The sequence below is a fragment of the Phaeoacremonium minimum genome (assembly GCF_000392275.1).
Source record: "Phaeoacremonium minimum UCRPA7 unplaced genomic scaffold PA7_03_scaffold_80, whole genome shotgun sequence".
In the NCBI taxonomy this organism is placed as follows: domain Eukaryota; kingdom Fungi; phylum Ascomycota; class Sordariomycetes; order Togniniales; family Togniniaceae; genus Phaeoacremonium; species Phaeoacremonium minimum.
The window spans coordinates 44,353-69,228 of NW_006920987.1; the positions used below are offsets into that span (position 1 = coordinate 44,353).

At 50.6% G+C, this 24,876-nt stretch overlaps 3 protein-coding genes across 3 annotated transcripts; 2 read left to right on the forward strand and 1 right to left on the reverse strand.

The window, feature by feature from the left end:
- Nucleotides 1-3,512: 3,512 nt before the first annotated feature.
- UCRPA7_1291 (putative beta-glucosidase 1 precursor protein) lies at nucleotides 3,513-6,263 on the forward strand (the record flags this gene model as incomplete). The annotated part of the gene is made up of 3 exons (XM_007913875.1): nucleotides 3,513-3,736; nucleotides 3,827-4,215; nucleotides 4,291-6,263. 3 exons carry the CDS (start codon nucleotides 3,513-3,515, stop codon nucleotides 6,261-6,263), a joined length of 2,586 nt encoding a protein of 861 aa, XP_007912066.1.
- Nucleotides 6,264-6,836: 573 nt separating this feature from the next.
- On the reverse strand, nucleotides 6,837-8,407 carry UCRPA7_1292 (putative delta -sterol reductase like protein; the record flags this gene model as incomplete). Its single annotated transcript, XM_007913870.1, has 3 exons — nucleotides 6,837-7,927; nucleotides 7,983-8,287; nucleotides 8,346-8,407. The coding sequence occupies 3 exons, from the start codon at nucleotides 8,405-8,407 to the stop codon at nucleotides 6,837-6,839; spliced, it is 1,458 nt and encodes a 485-aa protein (XP_007912061.1).
- Nucleotides 8,408-9,965: 1,558 nt separating this feature from the next.
- Nucleotides 9,966-11,142, forward strand: UCRPA7_1293 (putative vacuolar sorting receptor protein; the record flags this gene model as incomplete). The annotated part of the gene is made up of 3 exons (XM_007913867.1): nucleotides 9,966-10,330; nucleotides 10,388-10,925; nucleotides 10,990-11,142. 3 exons carry the CDS (start codon nucleotides 9,966-9,968, stop codon nucleotides 11,140-11,142), a joined length of 1,056 nt encoding a protein of 351 aa, XP_007912058.1.
- Between the last annotated feature and the right edge of the window lie 13,734 nt (nucleotides 11,143-24,876).

Below are 24,876 nucleotides of genomic sequence, written 5' to 3' on the forward strand. Positions count from 1 at the left end.
TGGACGACCAGGGCGCCATGGCCAAGGGGGGCGAGAACCCCGTCTTCCCTGGATTCGCGACCGAGTTCCTGCCCGTGGCATTGCAGCCGCCTGTCTGGGCAGGCTCTAACGTAGCCCAGCTCATGACGGGTTTGGCAGGGACAAAGGAAATTTGACTGGATGATGATGAAGCATCGAGATTTCGGACTTGCAAATCAGATCAGGTCGGTCAAGGACACTACATTGACAGTATGCATGGGCACATCGAATCACTCAGGGTCAGGGTCTTGAACGCATGGGGATGATAGAACACCCTCAGAAGCTGTCAAAAAATAGACTTTGTAACAATATCGCACATTCTTCCCAGTTCCATGGTTTCTCGAATCGGGCATACACCGGCCGTGCACTGTTCCGTGGCATCGGAGCAGTGCGGGGATGGATATATGGCCGCCATGAATCGGTAACTCCAAATCTCCCCAAATCGAAAATCAATCTGCTGGGTACTTGCCTAAGCATGAACGATGCAAGGACCAAGCGCCCGGAATGCTTCCCGAACAATGCGGTACTAAACATCGGATTTGTGTGTCAACGTTACTCTTCTTGGTAATTACCTTGTTGGGCGAGAGACCGCCGTTGTTTAGACTGTCCGATCGGCGAAATGTAACCATCAGTTCCACGGCGTTTCTTGGTGATTATTGAGATGTTGGCTCTTTCACGTATAATTTCGATGCTGACTGCATGAATACATGCATACATGCATACATACATGCCTCTAGCGGCGGGCGACATGATGTCAACATCAATACTGCAGCTGGGGAAGAAGTCCGGGGCAAGGCAATAATCGCCTTCATCTTGATCATTGAGAAACGGGCCGAAGCTGTGCCCTTTGGCGACACCGTTTTTTGACAAGCAGCTGACACAGTTGCGATTGGCGTGAAGCAAGCCATCTGGAGATCGCTGTCCATCATTCATCGATCCTCCCCCTGGTTCAAGCCACTCGGCTGCTTCGGTGAATTCTGAGTGGCTTGCATGTTTGTGGGGAAACAAGGGCGGGGGAGCTTGTGCGGGTGTGTGCGGTAGTGCAGTAGCGCCGCCAGTGGCCGGAGTGCCCGCCTGGACCAACTGCTGTTCTAGCGGTTTATTGTGCTAATGACCCCCATTGCTGGACTGCGCCAGGGCTTGGTGTGCGTGCGGGGGACAGGCCAGTCGAAACCCCTGGCCCTGGTCCTCTGGCCTGCAATTGACTTTTAGGTTGGCGTCGGTACAATTCCTCGGCCGTTCTTTCCTTCTGCTCAACTGGATGCATCTCGCGCTCTTTCCTTACCCGCTCCGACGGGCAACTCCTGTGCTTGCGGACACGATAGCTTCATATTGCCTTTTCTCGTCTTTTTCTCAACGATTGATGATATTCCCTCGTTCGAATGGCGGAAATCGTAAAGACTGGGCGCTTCTACAACGTTAGGAAGAAGAAAGGAGCAGGGCAATTTATAGGTCTTGGCGCATGGGAAGCTGGAATGTAACAACAAATGCCGAGCCGCCGCCAAATTAATACCGATCGACGGTGCCTCATTTCTTACCCGCCAAGGCAAGACAGACCAATTTCCAGCACCAAGCAGCCCTGCGAGCATACAAAGCGGTCTAGATCCGAGTGAATGCACTGCTTAAGATTGGTATTCATTCATGAATTGTGGAAAGAAACCCGAGAGTTCAAGAGAAAAGTTATGTGTCTTGTAGCCTCTTTGGTTTTCTAACAGAATCTCGTATTCTCGTTGAATAGCAGGGTTGAGACTGGCTGACGGTGCCAGCTGCTGACAAACTGCAGGCGTTCGTTCAATAAGGTCACGAAATTGGAGAGCAACCGGGTCAATTGGGAATCATTCATCATCCATCATCAATCATCAGGGGAAAAGATCGGATGATGGCACTCAACAAGGTTGGGAAGGAGAGATGAAGTCATGGAATGGGTCGGACCTTCCTGTTTTTAGCGTCTATCTCCACCATCCGGCAGGGCAGGTACACACGTACGGTATCGCGGGCACGTACATTAGGAAGCAAGTACCTTATCACAGGCTGCGATAACGTTAATGTTAACGTTGTGACCCGTTACTGCCGAAGTACCTGTGCCAACGCCACTGCCGAAGCCACCGCCCAGGTCGCTCTCATGTTATTTTCCTCTTCCTTGCCTTTTGCATGCTCGTGTTCATGTTCATCCCATCCCGTATCCAACCCTCGAAGACCTCCTTACTATTGGAAGACATCGTCCAATGCTAGAAGATCCCGCGCCTCTCTCTTCCAAGTATGGCATCTTTTTCTCCGCACTGACGCTGACGGTACCGCACGCATGTTGCGCCGTGGACCTGACCGATTCTCACCAGCTTTTCCTGGATCCCTGCATCAGAGCGCATTCTCCTCAACAAGCCCCCATGTGCCTCCAGTGTTCCTCCACCCCGGGCAGTGATCGGCCCTTTTCTGATGCCATCTTGGCCCGGTTGTGCTGCTGACCCATTGTTCTCTTCCCACTCACACGCGCTGCTCATACCAGCTACCTCAGGCCATGGGTGTCTCGTGGCTAGTCCTACTGTGGTACAGCACCGCACTCTTGACCTAGGTATCCAAGGTATCCAATGCCCATGATGGAAAGATGCAGAAGGCGAGCTCGGCCGCCCGCCTACATTGGCTTCTCCCCTCGATGCAATGGGTCGAGCTTGAGCTTCCAGTCGAGCCAGTCGGGGAAGCAGGCACTCACCACATACACACCCTCGGCCGGCCCCCCAGTTCCCCGCTTCCCAGAATCTGTCCCGTTGCACATCCTTCTCCACACTCGGGCGGCGATGATGCCTGCTTGCTCAGTTGCCTTGCTGGAGAAGTGCGGAGACAAGAGACGCGGATCGTGACAGCAAATCTCTGCTGCTCCCAAGGTTACAATGGGGTCTAAGACCCGGCCAGGATGGACCGGGTGCCATGTGCGCTATTGTGACTGTGTATATGCGCATTGCCATTTATATATAGGCCAATCTATCTACCCGTCAACATTCCAGACCCGGACCCCGTTCTAACGGTTACCTGCATTCCCCAGCAACAGTCCGCTCCGCTGATCAGTCCCCTGACGAGAGCTTAACGTGTGCAAAACGCGTCAAGCCTCCAACCTGGGATCTTCAATCGTGCCCTGAGCCTCTTCGTGCTGCCGTCCCCGCAAGAACAGGACCAATTGACCGGCTGCGCGACGTCACACATCATGAAGCACTCGGCCATCGCCCTGGCCCTTCTGGCAAGCTGCAGTTCAGCTGCGGCCTCTGCAATTGGCCTTGATGAACGCTCTCAGGTAAGTTTGTGTTGAATTGAGAATGGAGGTGGAAGGATCCGAGACTCGAGTGCGATTGTTGCGATCGTCGCTTCCCCCTTGAAGCCATAATCTCCCCACCGCCACTGCCTTGCTCGACTTCCTCCTTTCTTCGTGTAGAAAAAGCTCCAACTTGCGGTCAATTACTCAATTGGCTTGCTTGGGCTTCTCTACAGCTTCCTCAGTCATCGCAATGCTTTTAATCACACTTGCGCCGTTCATAGCCCTCGCCGTGCTCGCAGGCGCTGACAAGACTCCACAGCTCGAGCGCAGAGCCCTTGCACACTCGGAACCCTTCTATCCCTCGCCATGGGCAGACCCGAATGCCAATGGCTGGGAAGACGCCTATGCGAAGGCAAAGGACTTTGTCTCCCAGTTGACGCTGCTTGAAAAGGTCAACCTGACAACCGGTGTTGGGTAAGTGTGGCTTCATGTTCCGCGCCCAGCTGACTGGGAGGGCAAATTTTTGCGATTTGGCAATTGAACATGAACTAATCAGTCATGCAGTTGGCAAGGTGAGCAGTGTGTTGGTCAAGTCGGCTCTATTCCTCGCCTCGGCTTCCGCAGTCTTTGCATGCAGGACTCGCCAATGGGTGTCCGGTTGTCCGACTACAACTCAGCGTTTCCTTCTGGCCAGACCGCGGCGGCAACTTTCGACAAGGGACTTCTCTACCGCCGTGGCTTGGCCATGGGACAGGAGCACAGGGGTAAGGGCGTTACCGTCCAGCTAGGACCTGTTGCAGGACCACTTGGCCGCGCACCGGCCGGCGGTCGTAATTGGGAGGGTTTCTCGCCCGACCCGGTCCTGACTGGAATTGGTATGGCAGAGACTGTCAAGGGTATCCAAGATGCTGGTGTCATTGCTTGCGCCAAGCATTTCATTGGCAATGAGCAGGGTGAGCTACCTTCGTTTCATCTCAAGTCGAACGAGTATTAAATAGGTGCAGAGCATTTCAGACAAACGGGTGAAGCCCAGGGATACGGATACAACATCTCAGAGACTCTTTCATCGAACATTGACGACAAGACGATGCACGAGCTTTACCTATGGCCATTTGCCGACGCCGTCCGCGCCGGTGTTGGTTCTGTCATGTGCTCGTACCAACAGATCAACAACTCATACGGCTGCCAAAACTCAAAGATGCTCAATGACTTGCTCAAGAACGAGCTAGGCTTCCAGGGTTTCGTAATGAGTGACTGGCAAGCTCAGCACACCGGTGCCGCCAGCGCCGTGGCTGGCCTCGACATGACCATGCCTGGAGATACTGTCTTTAATAGCGGTCTTAGCTTCTGGGGCGCCAATCTGACTCTGGCGGTTATCAACGGCACCGTCCCTGAATGGAGAATCGATGATATGGCACTGAGAATCATGGCTGCCTTCTTCAAAGTTGGTCTCACAGTCGACCAGGATCCCATCAACTTCGACTCATGGACTCTCGATACATATGGTCCCCTCCATTATGCCGCCAAGGATGGCTACCAACAAATCAACTGGCATGTCAATGTCCAGGGTCAACATGCTAGTCTCATCCGCGAGGTTGCTGCGAAGGGTACTGTTCTCTTGAAGAACACTGGTGTCCTGCCTCTCAACAAACCCAAGTTCATCGCTGTCATTGGCGAGGATGCTGGCCCCAACCCGGCCGGTCCCAATGGCTGCGGAGATCGAGGATGCGATGATGGTACTCTGGGTGCCGCATGGGGATCCGGCACCGCGAACTATCCTTACCTCATTACTCCCGACTCGGCAATCCAAGCACAGGCTGTCAAGGATGGCTCACGATATGAGAGCATTCTTAACAATTACAAGCCGGACCAGATCAAGGCACTTGTCAGCCAACAGGATGCTACTTCCATTGTCTTTGTTAATGCCGATTCTGGCGAAGGTTACATCAACGTTGATGGCAACGAGGGTGACCGCAAGAACCTCACGCTTTGGAAGGATGGTGATGCTCTCGTCAAGAATGTCTCCAGCTGGAGTAACAACACAATTGTCGTGATCCACTCCGTTGGTCCCGTTCTGGTGACCGACTGGTACAACAGCCCCAACATTACTGCCATCCTTTGGGCTGGCCTGCCAGGACAAGAGTCCGGCAACTCTATCACTGACATTCTCTATGGCAAGACTAACCCCTCCGGCCGCACGCCCTTCACCTGGGGCACAACTCGTGAGAGCTATGGTACCGATGTCCTCTATGAGCCGAACAACGGCAACGGTGCTCCACAGGACGACTTTTCCGAAGGTGTCTTCATCGACTACCGCTACTTCGACAAGAACAACGATACTCCTATCTACGAGTTTGGCTATGGTCTTAGCTATACTACTTTCGGTTACTCTGATATCAAGGTTGAGAAGACGGGAGCTGGCACCTATAAGCCTACGACAGGCACAACTGCCTCAGCCCCGACTTTCGGCAATTTCTCGACTGACTTAAACGACTACGTCTTCCCCAAGGACGATATCCGCTACATCTATCAGTACATCTACCCCTACCTGAACACTTCCTCGTCTGGCGAGGCTGCTTCTGCGGATCCGTACTACGGCCAAACAGCCGAGGAGTTCCTCCCGCCGCATGCTACAGACGGCAGTCCTCAACCCTTGCTCCGAGCCTCTGGCAAGTCTAACCCCGGTGGCAACCGCCAGCTATATGATGTGCTGTATCACGTCTCCGCGACGATCACCAACACGGGCTCTATTGTTGGTGATGAGGTACCGCAGCTTTACGTCTCTCTTGGTGGACCTGATGATCCGCCTGTTGTCCTGCGTGGTTTCGACCGCATCCGCATCGATCCCGGCCAGAGTGCCACATTCAAGGCAGATATCACAAGGCGTGACCTGAGCAACTGGGACATTGTGAGCCAGGACTGGGTTGTCAGCTCGTACCCGAAGAAGGTGTACATCGGCAAGAGCAGCCGGAAGCTGGAGCTGAGTGCGGATTTGTCTTAAAAGACAAAGCACTGGAACAGGAGGAATCAAAAAGCTTATAGCATTACTTGCGCTTCAAATGTAGATATTGTCTAGTCATAATAGTAAATGTATTGCCCAATACCAAGTTTGTCCATCACTGTGGTTATCGGGGTTGTCGGTTATTGCAAAAGCCTAGCATGATGGCAAGGGATTGGCATGCGCCAAGGCTAATGTTTCTCAGATCCTTCAAGACCATCCCGCAAATCATATCACTTCTGAATGCTCCTAGACTCCATACATGCGATATCTTTTTGATTCCCAGCCCTCAGGCTGACTCAGACGGGTACTGAGCCTGTTCTACACACCCACGTATCATTATTATGCAGTGCTCTGGCTACAGCAGTAGCAGCATCAGCAGCCACCACCGCCTTCCCCAGATATGATATGATAGATACATGCCGATCTGACAATGCGGGCACGCACGTATGCTATGCCACTAGGTACATATATGTACGACAGCTGACAGCCTTCTTCCTCATTACGCTGTCTTCTCTCTCTCGGTCGCTTATGCGTCTCTCTATTTGAAGAAGCACAGTCTGCTCCAGCCCTGACCTAGTAGATGCCCGGCACGATGCGATACCTGACGACCCTCTTGTACTTCTCCCAGTCGTCGCCGTACTTCTTGGCGCACTTCTCGTCGTCCCTGCCGTCGCGGTGGATGAGCAGGATGGCAAAGTACAGCACGTAAAAGTACGTGAAGACGACGCCCCAGCCGCGGGCCGCGCCGGGCACGACCTCGCGGCCGTCGGCCATGACGGCGGCGCCCGCGGCGCCGGTGCCGGCGGTCAGGATCTGGTAGCCGGCCATGCCGGTGGGCAGGCTGTAGGGCCACGCCTGCAGCCAGTCGCCGAAGTAGTTGATGTGGCGCGCGACGCCCCACCAGCCGGAGGTGATGAGGCGCGCGCCGGTCTTGGTCTGGATGTACGAGAGATGCGCGACGCGCGGGTCGTCCGGGTTGGTGCGGAAGGTGTTCTTCTGGCTGTTGGCGAGGCGGAAGATGGAGAAGCCGGTGGCGAGCAGGGCGCCCATGGCGACGACGCCGAGGGGCCCCAGCGACACGGGGTGCACGGACAGGTAGCGCGTCTGCATGCTGTACAGGAAGGGCACCCAGACGACGTCGCCGAAGGCGAGCATGCAGCCGAAGCCGTCGGTGGTGATGTCGATGGTCGTGAGGATCGCCGGCTCCATGATCTGGCTGTCGATCACGTACAGCGCCTGCACGACGGTGATGAAGACGATGCCGTCCGTCACGGTCCCGTATGTCCGGTACTGCTTGGCGCAGTGCGCCAGGTTCATCAGGATCCACCCGGTCAGTCCTGGCCGCTCCTCCATGAACTCTTTGATGTCGATCTCGCCTAACAGCGGCAGCGTCACGCGAGGGTTGAGTTCGCGGCCGATGAACCAGTCGTACAGCAGGTTGCCGCTCTGTCCCCCGGCTGCGAGCTCACGGTGCTCTGGGTTGCCAGGCTTAACACTGAAGGAGCGGATGTAGACGTAGGTCGCGAGGAAGTAGGAGATGAGGATGTTCGCGGTCAGGATCTGGAGGTAGTTGTCGGTGATGAAGGTCCACAGGGGGAACTCGGCGCCCTGGGCAATGGTGCCGGCGAGGCAGATGACGAGGGTGAAGATGGTGGAGGCGAGGGCTGTGGTGAGTTAGAACCAACGGCACAACGAGGGGGTGTAATTGCCAATGCTCACTGTTGAACTTGTATTTCAGACGACCTCCATCAGAGAGCGGCGTGCCCTCCACGAGGGTGCCGGGCAAAACACGGTGGAGGACGGCGCTGAACAGGTAGTAGGCTATCGTCCACCCGGTGACGCTCCAGCTGGCGAATCCCCAGATGCCATTCTCGGGCCACCCGGCTTCCCTCTTCAGGGCATCGAGCGACAATGTCTTGGGCGACAGCAGAGATGGAGCAGGGCAGCCAGATATGTCGTTGCAAGCGAAGGTGAAAGCGTAGAGGAGGATGGGGAGGCCGAAGGAGACGACAAACGCGCCTGGCCTATCATATGTCAGTCTTGCCTTGCTTTGGCTGCGACGGCCTCAATTGAGCAGCTTACGGTCCGCAAAACTCATAGCCATGTGCATTCCGCACCGGCGCCTTCTTTGACTTGACTGTCATGATGTTGATGTGTAGTGTGGTGTGGTGGGAGAGACTGAATTAAGGAGCAAGGGCCCAGGGAGCGGCTTGCCGAAGGAATCGCAGGGGCACAGAAACAAATGCGCTTCTTATGAATGGCCTCCTCCTTCACGCAGCACACGGCACTGCCCTCTTGCCGCAAGGTCTGGTCGTCTGGTCGTCTGGTCGCCTGGTCTGGTGGCCCCCGGAATTGTTGGCTTCCGCAGCTGGTGATGTTGAGCCCGCCTAAAGATTCGCAGAAAGCTTTCACCACATTCTGCTGCGTAGTTACCGTAGTAGCCAATCCCCGGCGAGCTTGGCGAGGCACGGAGCAATTGGTACCCCCGCCTCCCCCACAAATGACGCTAATGTAATGCCCTGTAAGCCATTCCCTAAGTCTACGGCTTCCATCATCCCGCGTCGTACGAGTACCGTAGACACATTTTTCATACGCGGTATGTCGTTGACAATGTGTGTGAAGCGCCTCAGAAGACCACGAATACGCACATGGGATGGGCTGTGTAGACATTAGACATCTGATGGACTTGGCGATGCTTTCACTGCATCTCTAGTGAGCGTAGAAAAGACTGAAGAGCCGGGCTGCCGGGCATTTAGACTGTCCGGACCACATATCGAGTCTGTTAGACCGCAAAGGCCAGATGAGGTCATCACTCAGTCGTCCGTCCCTCGCCAGCGAGCTCGTATCGCTTCCGAGCTTCTCTTTCCACTTGACAGATAGATGTGCTCAAAAAGGGACTAGAGACTCAATACAACATTTTTGCAGCAAACATTACACCTTTTCACTATGAAAGAGGCCCGGTCAGAAGGCAGCACTGTGTTTGATAGGTTTACGCTGCTGAGGAGACAAAGCGTTTCTGTTTCCATATTGAATACGTCTATGTATCATCATGGGATCAGATATCCTAAATGTTTCGAAGAGTCATTAAATGCTTGGCATTAGACGTTCTAAAAGTAAAGCCTTCGAGACTTGATCAAAAGGCACGGTGTCTACCACAATTTTATAGAGGACAACCGATGCTTGTCTAAAACGCATCCAATGCGGTTCATGCAGCTCGATCATGACGATGAAAGCGAATAATGAACAACTAGCGTCTCCTTTTCTTTGTCCTCTTCAGATACCTCCTTGATATGAAATTGCCATGTTTCGACACGACGAATCCCTTTGAGTGAGGATTTACAGTGCATCTTGTGGCGCTGGGTGGCTCCCGGATCCTTGAATTCCAGGCACCGCCTCTCATTGGCCAGCAAATTAAAGCTGCGCCACGTGCAATCCTCCTTGCATCCCGAATCGAATCAAGGATTATGTGTTCTCCTTTTGCTGGACGGCATCATCAAAGGAAAACATCTACAAACACCATCATTGTGAAGCCCGTCGCCAGTAAGCCAGAATCGCATCACTCCCGGTCTTTGATTACTCTTGTTCTCGGATACTAGTCCTTGCTCAGACCGTCATCTTCAACCACAGCGCCGCGGGGCGCTCCGGGATTCCACCAGGTCGAAGCTCGAAACCAAGCTTGAAACCATCGAACTCGTCGCCAACATGCAGATACGCAAAACCCACTCAATATACCTGCTTCTGTCATCAATTCTCTCGGGGGCGATAGCAGACAGTACAGAACCCGAAAAGACCACTACCGTCGAGCCATGCACGGCCAAGTCGACAAGCGGCGCATTCTTCAATCTATCGCCGGATATCGCGATCAAGCTGGAGGAGGGGACGAAGCCACACAAGAGTGCTCCTAGCGAGGACTACTACGCGCGGGGATACGACTACGGCTACAACTTCACACTGAACATCTGTGCGGCGGTGGTCAAGCCGCCGAAGGAGGTGGTGGGCCTCGATGACGACCTGGCGAGGAACGTCAGCGCATACTACGAGAGCAAGGGGAAGGTCTATTCACTAGGGTCTGTTGTCTCCATATAATACATTGGTCGAGTTTTTGGCAGCTGACACGCTTGCAGACAACAATCATCGAAGTTGACTTCGAGGGGGAGGCAGCTCGTGCTGCAGTACACGGGCGGATCGCCATGCGGCGCAGAAAAGAGCAAGGACAAGCGAACTGCGACCGTACACCAGGGTGCGAGTTACAAGTACTACGACTACGACGACGAGGAGTACGATAGTGAGAAGTCGAGACAAGGCACGGACGAGGTCACCGCGCTAAGAGAAGACTCGAAGCAACGGCGCAAGTCTGCGACAATCTCCTTCCTCTGCGACCGCGAATCGTTGAACCCTACCGCCACGGCCTCATTCATCAGCGCCGATCCAGACGAGTGCGCATACTGGTTCGTGGTCCGGTCACAGCATGCGTGTGCCGGCGCACAACCGCACACGCCCGGCAGCGTCGGGCCGGGGAGCGTGTTCGTCATCATCTTCTTCATTGCCCTGCTGGTCTACTTCGTTGGTGGCGTCTTCTACCAGCGGACAGTGGCGCACGCGCGAGGATGGAGACAGCTACCGAACTACACCCTGTGGGCTGGGATCTGGAACTTCATCAAGGTGATTGGGCATCTTCCCGCCAGGGCTGTCATGCCCCGGACATCCAAGGGCTAACGCAGCGCAGGACATGTTCATCATCCTCACGTCGTCGTGCTCGCGGTTCCTCCCGAGCCGGAGGGGATACCGCACGCTTTCCATCTCGCCCAACGGGCGGGGTCGGAACCGCGACGATGAGAACCGGCTGATAGACCAGCTGGACGAGGAGTGGGACGACTAAGATGGTGGTGGTGGTGATTGTGGCTGTAAATCTTCTATGTGTATCAACTCTGGAATCTGGGCTCGCGTGCCCTCTTGATTTGCAAGACAAGGCTGGCACCATCTCCTTGTTCGGAACTGGCGTTCGGGGTCGTAGACGGATTTGCTTCTCTGTTAGATAGGGCCAGCGCATTTGGAAAACAGGACAGGTAGTCATCATATTCATTTACTATGTTAGAGCAAGTATCGTTCCCGTTTCGTACCTCGACCACTAGTGATTAAATGACTGGCCGTGCTAGATATCCATTCGGAGACACGGCTGGCCGAAGGTTCTCTTCAACATGAAAGACAACGAGGAAACCCTCATTGTACGCTTGAGGCCTGATTGCTTAGAATTTTCCGTACTAGAAAATAGGTCCGCGGAAGCCGTTATTCCCCTTGAAGTTTATCATGGAGCCAGACTGCGTGAAGAAAGAGAGTCCCAAAGTTGAATGCATGCAGCAGAACAGGAGGTGAAGCGTCTAAGATGGGCGAGTCCGCCAGTGCTGTAGTGATTGGAAGTCTGATTTCTACAACATATGCCAATCTAGAAAGCCCACCAGACGCCTCGCCTACGAGAGACTTCTAAATGTCTGTATAAATCCAGGCAAATTCATCGTTGAGTACCATTGGCATGTATTTCAGCAATGCGATGTTTTGAAAGACTGTCATTAGTGAATCTAGATCCCCTTTCCCCATGTCCCGAAGACAACCTAGACGTTAAATCTTAGGCGAATTTGTTAGCCACTCCTACCCTAATTTAGCTTGCAATAGTTTACTAAGCTGACTCAACACACACCTCACCTCTGTCAATCGATCTTTCCGTCTACAACTTTGTTTTGCGAACAGATATCCTCAAATTATATGTGTAAGATATCGTAAGAGTCTGTAATCAGCCCAAACATAATTTCCTATACTGTTTCCCGTAACAAGTGGGACATCATGTTTATTACACTCAAGGCCTCAGGGGCTGGCCGTGCTGCCCCGATCATGGAACAGGTTGCGTCGAGAAATGCGTCCAACGGCGAGGACGCAAGCCAGCCACTCTCTCGACTGAGTAGGAGACCCGCGTGCGCCTCTTGCCAGAAGAGAAAGGTAACGTCGAGTTCTAAAACATGATCACCTTTGTGCGTCTAACAAGTTATGACAGTTGCGGTGCACGGGGCGCATGCGCGATTGTGATCGATGTAGAGCAAGGGCGATCCCATGCATTTCCTCCGCGGACCAGCAGGCCAAGCGGAGTAAGCTCGCTCACTTGCCAGACTCCCAAGAGTCTCAGAGGCATCAGGCGCGCACGACCTCCTCTGTTGAGTCCGGACAGGACGATCTACAGACAAATAGTCACTTTGACTCCGCAAGTCATCAGAGGGCAACAGACCAAGAAGCTCGAAACAAGTTCAACAATCTCTTCCGCGATGACTTCATAGACTGTGAGTACTTGTACAAAATCTCCCGAAGAAGACTCGATACTTACGTCTAATCAATGGTGAAGTCGGCCTTTACGAAGACACGTCGAATGTTGCCTCTACAGGTGTACCTAGTCTTTCCGGAAATGAGCTTTTCATGGGCTTCATAGACGTTATGGAACAAGATGGTCAGTTTTCTCTGTTCATAAATTTAGATGTGCGATTATACTGACACTACTCAGCACTGTCTACGTCGACACAACCTCAGGATGCACCATTGTCGGGACTGGCTACTCCATCAATATCCACTCCAGCAACGGGTTTGATGACCACGCAAACCTCTGAGGCAACTCTATCTGATCCGGCACCATCAACGATGAAATCCCATGGTTCTAGTCCTACCAACGACCCTTCGCCTACATGCTCTTGCATTCAAGATACTCTACGGGTTGTCCAGCGGCTCGATGACGACGACTTCAAGTTGACCGCTCTCGCATTCGATCAAGTTGTGCAGCTACAGAAATGGATCATGTCCCAGTGTTGTAAACCACTGGATTGCGTCAACTGCAGAACACAGTCGACTGCGCTCACCATCATTCTTATTATTTGTGACCGCTTGACTGAGATGTTCGAATGCATTCACAAGAGGCTATTGCGAGCGACTTATCGTGTGCACGAGCATGAGATTGAACTCAGCCATGGAAGCCAGCACTCATCATCTACCACGACTCCCGAAACTCCATCTGGCGCGGATGTAGAGTCTGGGCAGCTCTATTGCACGTTCACCGGTGGAGTGGCAGGCAATGCCAATTGCAACCCTGACTTGTTCTCAGCCGAGTTCCGCAACCTCTACTCCGATGAGGAGCAAGTTCATATGATCCAGGCTCTTACAAGGTTGCAAATACGAAACTTTCGCGGGCTCCTCATGCGTGTCGACGGCGCGAGTCAGGGATCGGGAGGGGTGGCACGGCGTCTAAAGATCGAGGCAATGACGGCGAGGGTGACAAAGGCGGCAGGAAATATCGAAGCTGTCTGGTAGACACGATTAGCTTTTCATCTGGTGATATTTCACGGAGACACGGAGTACACAACACGCCTACGTAGTTGGTCTTTCCTCATCTAAGTCATTATCATATTGGCGTACGAGCCCTGAGCAATGAAATACAAGTTTCTTACAAGACACTGTTAACGATTTAATCTTTACTCGGTGTTCCCAATCGCATTTGCTTCGTGATAGACCGGCATCCACACTTGACACACATTTCTTCCCCTTTATTCGAGCCTTTGCACCAATTGCGCTGCTGGTGGGTGAAGGCTTCCGAATGAGGGAATTTGTGCGGGATTTCCTAAAGCGTTTAGCTGGATTAGAAATCAGCTTAGCTAAAGCAGCCCACTAACACACTGTAGGTCAACTATGATGGCTTTTTGATAGTGCTGTATTCCAAATGACACTGGTGTTGTAAGCCGCCAATTCAGAATAGGTGTGCCCGAGTAAACCTCCAAAGCCAGCTGGCCCATCGATGACCTCTCCAAAAAGGAAATGCCACTTTCAAAATCTCTGGATTAGTAGTATGTAGTGTTCGATTGTGACATTTTCTTGGACCTCATAAATCTGTGCTCTCATATTCTTCCTAATTCTCTCACGATGTTTCTATTCATCGTCCCCCTATTTCTAAGCCCCGTTTAGTCAGGTCTTCTCGTCGATGTCAGGATAAAAGCATCACAACTCTGCAAAACGCTACCGAGTGATATGATCAACACGCAACCTACATTTCGTGCAATAGAAGTTCTTCGTTTCATTGCAAGTTAATACGGAGCAATAGCCATGTCGGCGACTTTGGTACATTCAGAGAAACCCACGGAGGTTGGGTACAGAAACGGAGACTTCTCAGACTCCAGTGATGCGCAACTTGAGGCCAACTCTCCTCCAGAAGATATAGGAGACAAGTCAAATGAAACCAATTCACCAAGAAATGTGCACGGCGTCAAGGTCAGTCCCATAATCGCGGCGAAAGAACCACCCTTTTGACTTGCTATAGTGGTTCCTTGTCGTTACCGCGATTCTGTCGAGCATCTTTCTATACTCTTTGGACAATACGGTTGTTGCAGACATTACACCTGTGTGAATTCTCTTCCAATATGCTGGAGTGTGGAGAGTCTCTAATAAGGTGAACAGGCAGCTGTAGAGGCTCTCGGAGACAGTTTCAACTTGCCGTGGCTCTCTGTTGGGTAAGTGTACTGTCTTACGAAAGATGAAGGATGAAACGTTTTAATTGATTTCTTGTTTAGATTTACACTTGGCGGCATTGCTGTTGTTCTACCGTTCGGACGAATCTATGGCCTTTTTGACGCCAAGTGGCTTTACATTGGGTCTTCCGTGATCTTCAACGTTGGGTCAGCTGTATGTGGCTCGGCTCCGAACATGAATGCTCTCATAGTCGGCCGCGTGCTCGCAGGTATGGGCGGTAATGGAATGTACCTTGGAGTCATGACACTTCTTTCTGTCAACACCTCTGACAGAGAGCGCCCGGGGTATTTGAGTTTTGTGTAAGCCGTCCCTTTCCCCGACACGTATGATATTTGGACTGATTGTGTTTGGCAGTGGTTTAGTTTGGGGCATCGGTACTGTCTTGGGTCCTGTTGTCGGCGGTGCCTTTGCGGAATCGAGCGCCACTTGGAGGTGGGCTTTCTATATCAACCTCTGCGTGTGCGGCCTCTTTGCGCCTGTCTATCTGTTGTGGATACCGTCATTCAAGCCTCGGCGAGAAGCGCGAACCATTCATCTACTCCGCGAATTTGATGGCTTTGGAACGATCTTGAGTATGGGAGCTATGATCAGTCTCTTTATGGCCACGAATTTTGGGGGAGCCTTGTATCCCTGGAAAAGCGGCCAAGTCATCGCCCTATTCGTTGTCTCAGGTGTGCTGTTCACAGTCTTCGGAATCCAGCAGGGCAAGATAATCTTTACTACCAGCAATACTCGGATTTTCCCTGCCCACTTTCTGCGCAACTTCAACGCTGTATTACTATACATCTGCGCCTCTGCAATCAATGCCGCAGGATTCATCCCCATCTATTACATTCCTCTTTATTTTCAGTTCACCAGAGGCGATGGTGCCATTACAGCTGCTGTTCGACTTCTTCCCTTGATCTTTGTGCTGAGCGCAGCTATCTTGGCAAATGGCCACCTCATGTCACGGTTCAGCCATTTTCAGCCTTGGTATATCTTTGGAAGTGTTCTGACCTTAATCGGTGGTGTTCTCTTGTGTAGGTTACAGTCTAGACTTTGACCTCACAGAGTGGGGAGGATCCTTTCTTGAGACGTTAGGCTAATTCCGTCAGCGCGGATCGAAACCGACACCTCCACCTCGAAGATTTATGGATATGAAATATTACTTGGCATCGGGTCTGGCTGCTTTATTCAAGCTGGTTATGCAGTTATTCAAACCGTAGTGCCTTCAGCAGACATGGCCTATGCAATTAGCTTCATGATGCTAGGTAAGTTGTTCTCATGACCTTGTGGCCTATTTCCATTTTTGCTGATGCAGACATGCAGCTCAGATCGGTGGCATTGCTTTCGGTCTCTCGATTAGCGGAGCAGTGTTCATCAACTCGGCTACTTCTGGCTTGTCTGCCTTGCTTCCGGGGGTCACTCGTGCTGACTTGCAACTTGCCATCTCCGGAACGAGCGGTGCTTACTTCCAGTCCCTGTCCGAAAATATTCGCATACAGGCAATCGACACCATTGTTCGGGCAATGCAGAAGGTCTTTATTCCCGTCTATGTCGGTGCTGCAGTCTGCCTTCTTGTCTCTGTGTGTTTCACAGTGAGTCTGCGCTTACCAAAGACACCCTTAATTGATGCCAGTTCTAACGCACAGCTCAATAGCAACGAAAAATGTTTAAAGATGCCGTAGCAGTCGCAGCATGAGATAATTTCCATACTCAATCAACGGCAAGTCGAGGCACAAGGCTTGCATATGTACCGTGATCATAGATTTCGTGTCGGGGCATTCCTCGGCTCAACGTCAGCCACCAATGATGGTGAGCTGGGCAAGTGTTAATGCTGTAGGCTCACCTTGAGTGAGTTACACAGGGCGCGTGACGGTGGATACTTATGAAACCAGGTCATAACTGAGTCATTATATGATCAGTTCTACTATTTACTTGAGGACGACTAGAATACTATTTTCGTAATCCGTGCCTCGCCGTAGAGACTTCTTAGACACCAGTGAACCGATCTACTGTTATCCTGAAAATATCGGAGATAAACCTGATAAAGCATTGGTACGGTCCAGATCGGACCTGACAGAGTCGTAGGATTCAACATTTGCCACAGAAGACTCTGCCTAAGACCTGACTGGTGACCAAGGGGGTTTCGATTCAGCAATTCCGCAGCATAGAAGCTCGATCATTCAACGACTCGATCCACCCCGCGATTTTATCTACAACCACATTTACCCCAGTTCCCCACACATGTAAGAGTGGCATGGGATGCGTGTGTCCCCGCCTCGACACGAGACTGCGGGTCGATGTTCGTGACGAGCGATTTGACGAAGCGGAATTTCTAGGCATACTACGCAGTAATGATGAACTGTACGATTGTGTCCACACTCGTGTTAGAGGACGAGTGCCTGCGAAAGTAACAGTCCCGCCTTGGAGCAGAAGGACATGACTACTAGCAAAATAAATAATGACTGCCGTGGATAAGTAATAGTGCTGCTGTACTTTCGCTAGTAGGTGGGCTTTTGTTTGTCATCGCTTGGAAATATATCGCCGGAGTTGTCCCTAGATTGTGTTAGCTACCCAGCGCTGATCGCGCACCGAGAGATCCACGGCCGTGAAGGGTCTCGAGCAGTTCTATTCGCATGTATAAATAAATGAGCATAGTCTCGGTATGACCGAGAACCTGTGGCTGCCAAATCAGCTGCGTCTGAAACAATCCGCCTTCGTTCAGCTATGATGTTCAGCATCTTGGGCCTTGTCGCCATCATCTCGGGGCTTATTCCTTCTGCCCTCTCGTCATGTGTTGCCGGTTCGGAGTCCAACACAACTTTGCCTTGGGCAAGTTGGGCGATAACGGCGCCGCTTGGAGGACGATACTTACATCGTACAAAGTCTGGTGATCCGTCCATGTGGGTGGCCGACACTAATTGGGAGCTATTTCATCGAATGAATGTCACCGATGTTGACTTGTTTCTGGCCGACCGCGCCGCTAAGGGCTTCAATGTAATCCAAGTCGTTGTCGCGTCAAAGTACAATGCGACGACGTTGCCCAATTACTATGGTGACCTGGTTACCCCGAGGATGAGCTGATGAAGATGGGAGACAAGAGCCCGCTCTTCCGGTATCTTGTATAAAGGGGCGCTCTTGGTTGGACTCTGTGAAACAGTGCAAGGCCAGGTGTGTTTAGGGCTAGAGCCTCCCTAACTGTTAAACTGATGCATCATTGGATAAATAATTTAAATTATAGCTGTAGAGTGCCCGAATCTGTGAGTTTAACTTATACAACCAACCGATTTACGCCTTATTAAGAACATATATTGTAACATCAACTGGGACCCAATTGACATGATCCTCTAATCCTGTTGGGGCAGTATATCTTGCAGCAAGAAGAATAGCAGTCAGGTCATCACTATCGCGGTGAGGCAAGGCTGTCCACACCCGGTCGGGATCTATGTGTTGAACAGGGCATCCCCGTAGCCTGAGTCGTGGGTGTTTAAAAAACTCGTTCAACGGAGAATCGTAAAATGTTAAACTGAGTTTGAGAACTGTATTATTATTGCTTCACACATTGAAACAGGGCAGCAGTGCCTACTGCTGACCAACGCCCTCTCAAGATATCATATAACATCCATACAGACAAAGCCTCTAGAGCATAAAGAACGTAATGGAATGAAAGGGGTAGTCATTCTTATATTTTATGTTATGATAGCTAAGTAAAGCGAGTAAAAATGAAGTAAGTAATAGCAAATAAGTCATCTGACTGTTGGCAGGGGTAAGATCCTGCTCTCCTAACTCAATAGTTAATATAACGAGTTAGATATTAGATCATCGTATAAGCCTGCTACTAGTCTATAGTATATGTTTAATAGCAATCTAAAGTACCCTAATAACGAAAGATAAAGCCCCCTAAACCTAAAACAAAATGACCGGGAGATTTTGCAACAGTTCACTCTATCGCCCACCATAGCAGGGCTCCACGGCCAAGGCTCTGGGCCTCGGTGGTGCGCTTAAACCCCAGTTCTTGGCGGCGTGAGACCCATCTCAGCCCTAACTCAATTGGCATCGGTAGTGAGTGAGATGGTGATGACATAGATATAGTGTGCCGATGTATTCATTGGAGGGGCTTGTGTATTGCAGGAGACGCGATTTAAAGTGAAGTTAGAATAAGGATCAAATGGATCACGGGTCAAATCCACACCCAACCAAAGGTATGTACTAGGGAGGTGCGGCTCCCTTCTATATCATATTCTATCGATCGCGGTTTCCTTCCTTGGAACTGCACCAATGACAAATTAGTGTGTGCTAATATCAGCCTTCTGCATTTCATCTTGTTGAAGTCGTAGCATATACTTCTACATGAACGGATTAATGTTTGTTTATTGGTTTAGGTTCTTAGCAAGTGATACCGACCTTTTACGTCGTCTTGAATGGAACAATGCTTTGTCTCTTTCGACCGAATCAATTCAACGTAATTCATCTGTGTTTCAACGCCTAATCACGAGAAGGGTAAATCTGACCATTTCAGAAGAAAAAAAAAAACCGTAAAGCATTGAGAGAGGGTAGATGATGTTGAAGGAACATCTATAGCGTATTTTAACCAGGCGAATTGTGTGGAGCAATGTAGGCAGAGCAAATAGAAACCTATTAGCCTTGGTCTGCAAGAGCCATTTGCTAATCCTTCTGATAAAAGGTGGTGATAGCTGCTGGGGCTTATAAGCTTGCTTTACCTTTTTAGGATGATATACAGATGAGTCATTGCCAAGCCAGAATTTCCCTGTAAGAAATGGTGATGGAAATCGTTTTCCTTCATAAGCTACATCTGTCTGCCTCCGAGCTCAGGTCAAAGGACATGATTGGTGAACCTGTCAAAGAGGACTTACTCCCGCGCAATCCGCCAGGGTACTTTCACCCGACAAAGCCCAGTGAGCTTCTGGATGGTAGATTCAAGACGATTAACACGCTCGACCGTTTGGCTGGCACAGAATGTTAAATTGTAAGCTATTTTCTCGTCAAACTGTTTGTACAACCTTTAGCTTGACATTTACACCAAAAGGTGGCGGAAGCTGTCACTGCTATGGCCCAGAAGAAAGGCTTTCAGAATGAAGGTGCATCCCGGTGCTTTACATTGTAAAACACTAATAGATGACATGGGGCATAGCCAGATCGAGAATCTGAGCTCTTCATGGGACTCGACCAGCAAATAGCTCATTATATTGTGAATAGACCATGGCTTGTATCTGCTGACTGTAACATGACTGGAGATTGTGTTGTTGTCTCCAGTAAGTTTGCCAGACAGTATATGAGAGATACATTGACGTGTAGACTTTCTGCTATGTTCTATGCCATGCTGCAGCCATTACAGTGATCTGAAACTCAGTTCTGAGTCTATATTAGCATCTAAGATTCGATACAATAACTTGAACGGATATTTCAGGTCCTGAATGATGGTGACCTAGTCGTCTTCCGTTCCGCCCCATTGCGCTCATTTGGTTGTTAAAAAGCCGAAACACTCTTAGATGCCACTCTAGGCGACACTCTCAAACGTTCTATTTCAGCTTCGATGCGACATTTGACATCCTCATAAGTTTGGTCAGTTCTGGACTCAAACTTTACCATGTTGGAATGGTCCTTATCCGTTAGTATTACCTCTTCGATCGTGCTTGGGAGTCCGAGAACAACTGAATTAGCGCCCGCCGCCAATACAGGCGGCCCATCCCGGCGGTTTGTCCCTGTCTTTGATGACGGAGTTTTATTAGTTTCTCATGTCCAGTGTCAAACCCGCCTTGCATTAGGCAGTGCATACCTTTCTGGTGACTGTTGGGGTCTTGTTAGACTCTATGAAACTGTACACCTTTTTACCAAACACCACATCTGGGTATGATGCTAGCTCTGTGCGGAAGTCACCTTCTCCAAGCCGGCGGACTAATTCCGAAGCTTTGTCATTGGAAATGTGATCTCGTCCAGATGCCTCCAGCTCCGCATTGATCATTCCAATGATGTCCTCGGTATAAAACCCACGATACGGACATCCAAAGAGAAAGAGGGCTGTTGTAGCACCAAGGAGCTGTACTTGCCTCATCTTATCTTCGATGAGAGCCTTCGCTTGTCTGTTATTCTGATGCTGTGCTATTGGGAACAGGTCTTCGGCTTACCCTTGCTAGTACCAGGCCTCCGTAGCTATGAGCAAGAAAGAATAGAGGCCTTCGTTTCAGCTGCAATATGTCAATTCAAGTCCTTCTACTCATAGAGAATCATATAACCTCATCATTGTTTCTTATATTTCCCAAAGTCGTGCGAAGTCTTTCTGCTTGTGTATAGAGTTCATGTCGGGAATGGTCTCGCTCTTCCAGAATGTTGGAATTGTACCCATAGATTATGATGCGACAATTCTTAATATCCTCAGGGAGGAAATCAGTCAGCCACATCTGCGGATTTGCAGACTTGCTCACCCAACTACCGTATGGATGTCCATTGAGGCCGTGAATTGCGACTATACTGGAGAGTGTGTTAGATCTGCGAGATTTTATCAAGAGGGTTGTTCAACATACTCTGCAACAACATTGGTAGTCGATGGCGGTTCGTATAGTTGCGTTGCTCCAAAAAAGTGAGAATCTAGATCCATCGATAGCCTTTCTTCACCATCCTTCCCATTTGAAAAGGCGCAACAGTTTTCTCGGCTCTTCGTCACCTCCTTCAGCTGCTCAGGAAGAGGACTACGGAAGATGACTAAGGCTGTTCCTCTTCGATTGTGTTGGGAATCAAACCTGTTGATATCTGATTTGGTGATATCTCGAACGGCAAATCTGATCCAAGCCCTGTCGTTGTTACTAACATTGCTATGGATTATTTCCTTAACTGCGTCAGAAATCAAAAGCTTATCTTTCAACAGCACCTCACGGGCTCGAAAGACCGTAACCTTCTTGTTCTTCATGTGGACGACGGGTGGTTTTCTTGCAGCTCTATGCACTGCATCTATCAAGAAGTAGATTAGTTGCGGCTAACAAATGTACCTGGGGCAATATCTTCTCACTTGGCATTTCGTGTAAGCTCGGTGTCGTCGAGTTGTTGTCTTGTACTTCGACCGAATGGTCGGAGAGCATGGCACCGGTGGATGCCAGCGATGGGGAAGTTCTACTCAAGCTGTAATTTCTAGCGCCGCCGCCGCCTGATATATGGTCATTCTCATATTGCTTTCTTTGATCCTTGCCCTCTGATGCTGTTGGTGGCTTCAAGACTAGCTCAAGGTGGCTGACTACAGTCTGCTGCATTAACCTCCTCAATAAGACGAGGGGGTCTTCATCTTGGGAACGAAGGCGTATTCTTTGCCATTCTCGATGTAAATAAAGGACTCCGTCGATTGCCTCTGCGAATAAGCCACTGCCGCCCCGTACGGAGTTGTAAAGGAGTTCGCATAAGGCACCCCACTGCTTTGTTGGTTCGTCGTGCTCACTCAAGTCAATCGGGATGCCCAGATCGATTTCCAACAAGAGCTTAGCAAATGCCAGTAGGACAGGATGAGCGAACCTTATAGTGAAACCGGAAGAATGGCTGTCCCTTTTCCCAAAGGGAAGAAATAAAAGTCTGTCAGCAGGCTTGCCTTCTGGAGGGGTTATCAAATACACATTCTGAGAGTCCCAAGAAGGTAAGGTCGCCTCAGAGTCGAAAAATGCTTGAAGACATCGAGCTAATTTTAGAGCCATAATCTGCTTCTCTTTAGGAGTGCAAAAGTCGGGTGGTCGCTGAACATCTTGGTCTCCACGAAGAAGCGCACCTCGTTGGATATGTCGCCATAGAGACTGTTCGGCATCTACCAGAAGAGTAGCCATGGGTGGAATGTCGATCAAACCATAGAACAGACCTTGATGTTCATGCAATATTTGGAGTAACTTGGTTCTGGGCCAATTTTTCAGGAGAAAGCAAATGTCCGGCATTCTCTCTACATGAAAGGTGTCACTGCTGCCCACAATTAGCCACAGAGCGTTCGGACAAGCAATCACTTATTTCCAGCAAGCATACTTGTAGGGAACGCATTTTGCTTGTTGCCACACACCGGGAAGTGAACAACAGGGTAAAAACATATGGAGCGTCGGGGTTGCAGCCTGGGGCTCCTCTCCTTCATTTGGAAGGTACAGCAATATTGGCTCGTGTACATTGGTGCAGGACGACGACGACTCGAACACAGCGTCAAGGACCTTGTTTGTCCTTTCTTGAAAGTATAACATGGTGCTGGTGTTGGCGCTCCATGCTGATTCAAGGTGTGATGAAGTCATATCATGTTGTGCGAGCGACTCAGTTTTTTGAAGATACACGAAGGTCTCGTTGCATTCGCTGGCCACTCTTAAGGCCTCTCTGACTTCGTTCTCGTCTCGCCCAACAAATAGCGTAGAATTCGGGCCTTTCACCATGTCAATGGTGGAGATGTTGGCGCTTTCCGAGTCATCATCTAAATAACTTAGTAGCGCCCGAAAACTAGAGTATGGCGTGGTGGAAGGCTGTGTTGCGTCCTCTTTTTGTCTCTCCATAAGCGACCAGTTGACTATGTTGTCCAGAACAACGCACAGGGATTGAAGCTTGGGCTTGATATCAAAATAGGCGGTCTGGGGAACAGTCCGAGAGAACCTCCAACGGGCAACGGACCGCAGTTCCATCTCTAGAAATGCGAGATTGTTCTCGAATTCGAGGACCAGACTCGGAGGTTGAGTCCTTGTACGTTGGCCACCGTGACGTTTTGCCAATCTGCCAACAACGGCGGATCCAAAATGCTGAAGGATGCGCCATTCCAGACATTTATTCAGGTCTATGTATTCCATGTTCTTGCCCGGCTTTTAGCCTGCCGTTCATCGCGGTCGTTATCGCAGAATTGATCGAGAGCCTCGTCAGAGCCCCGCCCCGCCCCCGTAGGCACCCCTGCGCGGAGATATTGGCAGATGAGACTGAGCGAGTATAATCGAGATCAGGGAGGCAGATGTCGGCTTCAGTGTCCTGCATGCGAGCTTGGACGTCGGTTCTGGGCCCTGATCCGCGAGGATGATGGAAAGGCGGGTGTGCGACGGGACAAAGCAGTCACGCTCAGCGATTGTATGGATCACTCCAGCTGAGATTAAATGACCAATCCCTCCCAGCATCCTGAACAAAACCAACGTATGCAGCTGCATGCTTCACGTGATCTTTCCCTGTCCTGTAGTTCATGGGCTTGCTGATGATTATTGTGGCGCGGGGCCGAAAGCCCTCGACTTGGGTCACCAGGCTCTGTTATGACGGACTCGTCTTCAAGGACTTGAAAATTGCTATTTGCCCAGACATCGCCAATCGCCATCCCCGAGAACATGGAAACTAGACTGGCTCTTCTCGAAGAAGATGAACCTATCTTCGCTCTTGCAGAGGAGTGCGAGGCATTCTTCCAGGAGGAAATGCGCCGGCGCGAAGAGGCCCAATCCGGCGACCTTCGTATCTTCCAAGAGCACCAGCAACGATTCATAGCTTGGACGGCCTATATGGGTGTCTTTGCAAAGAGACGCCTTTGTCTCGATCGCAAGCTTCAGGCTCACCCGGACTTGCAAGACCTTGTTCTTCGCTTACTGGAAATCCTGAGGAACAATCTGTCATATGGTTGGTGTTTCGAGATGTGTAGCATTGACCGACAATAACAAGACCTAGCTGCCGACGCTGGCAAATCATTCCATAAAGGTCCCATAAATGCAGAAAAAATGAATAGAACCGTGTTAGATGCTATCAGTGGAGCTATCGACAGGCTGAATCGTGTTGGGATCGTGATTCGGCAGTCATCTACTAGGAAGCCCATGGCTAAGCGCTTCGCCGAAGCAGCAGACTTCAATGCGTTCAAAGAACTTGCAATGATGTTTGTAAGAACCTTATATTCAAGTACCACGTCTGAGTTACAGGATCAGCTCAGCGAATCAATGGCTGTGAGATTCATTGATATTCTCGCCCGTCAATCCCACCAAGACAAGCTTCGAAAACGCCGCTCAAAAAACGCAAATCCCTTACCGTCAATAAACGAGACCGAAGAGATGAGCGAAGTGACATTTGAAGGAGGCCATTACACAGAACTGCCAGATCAAACCAG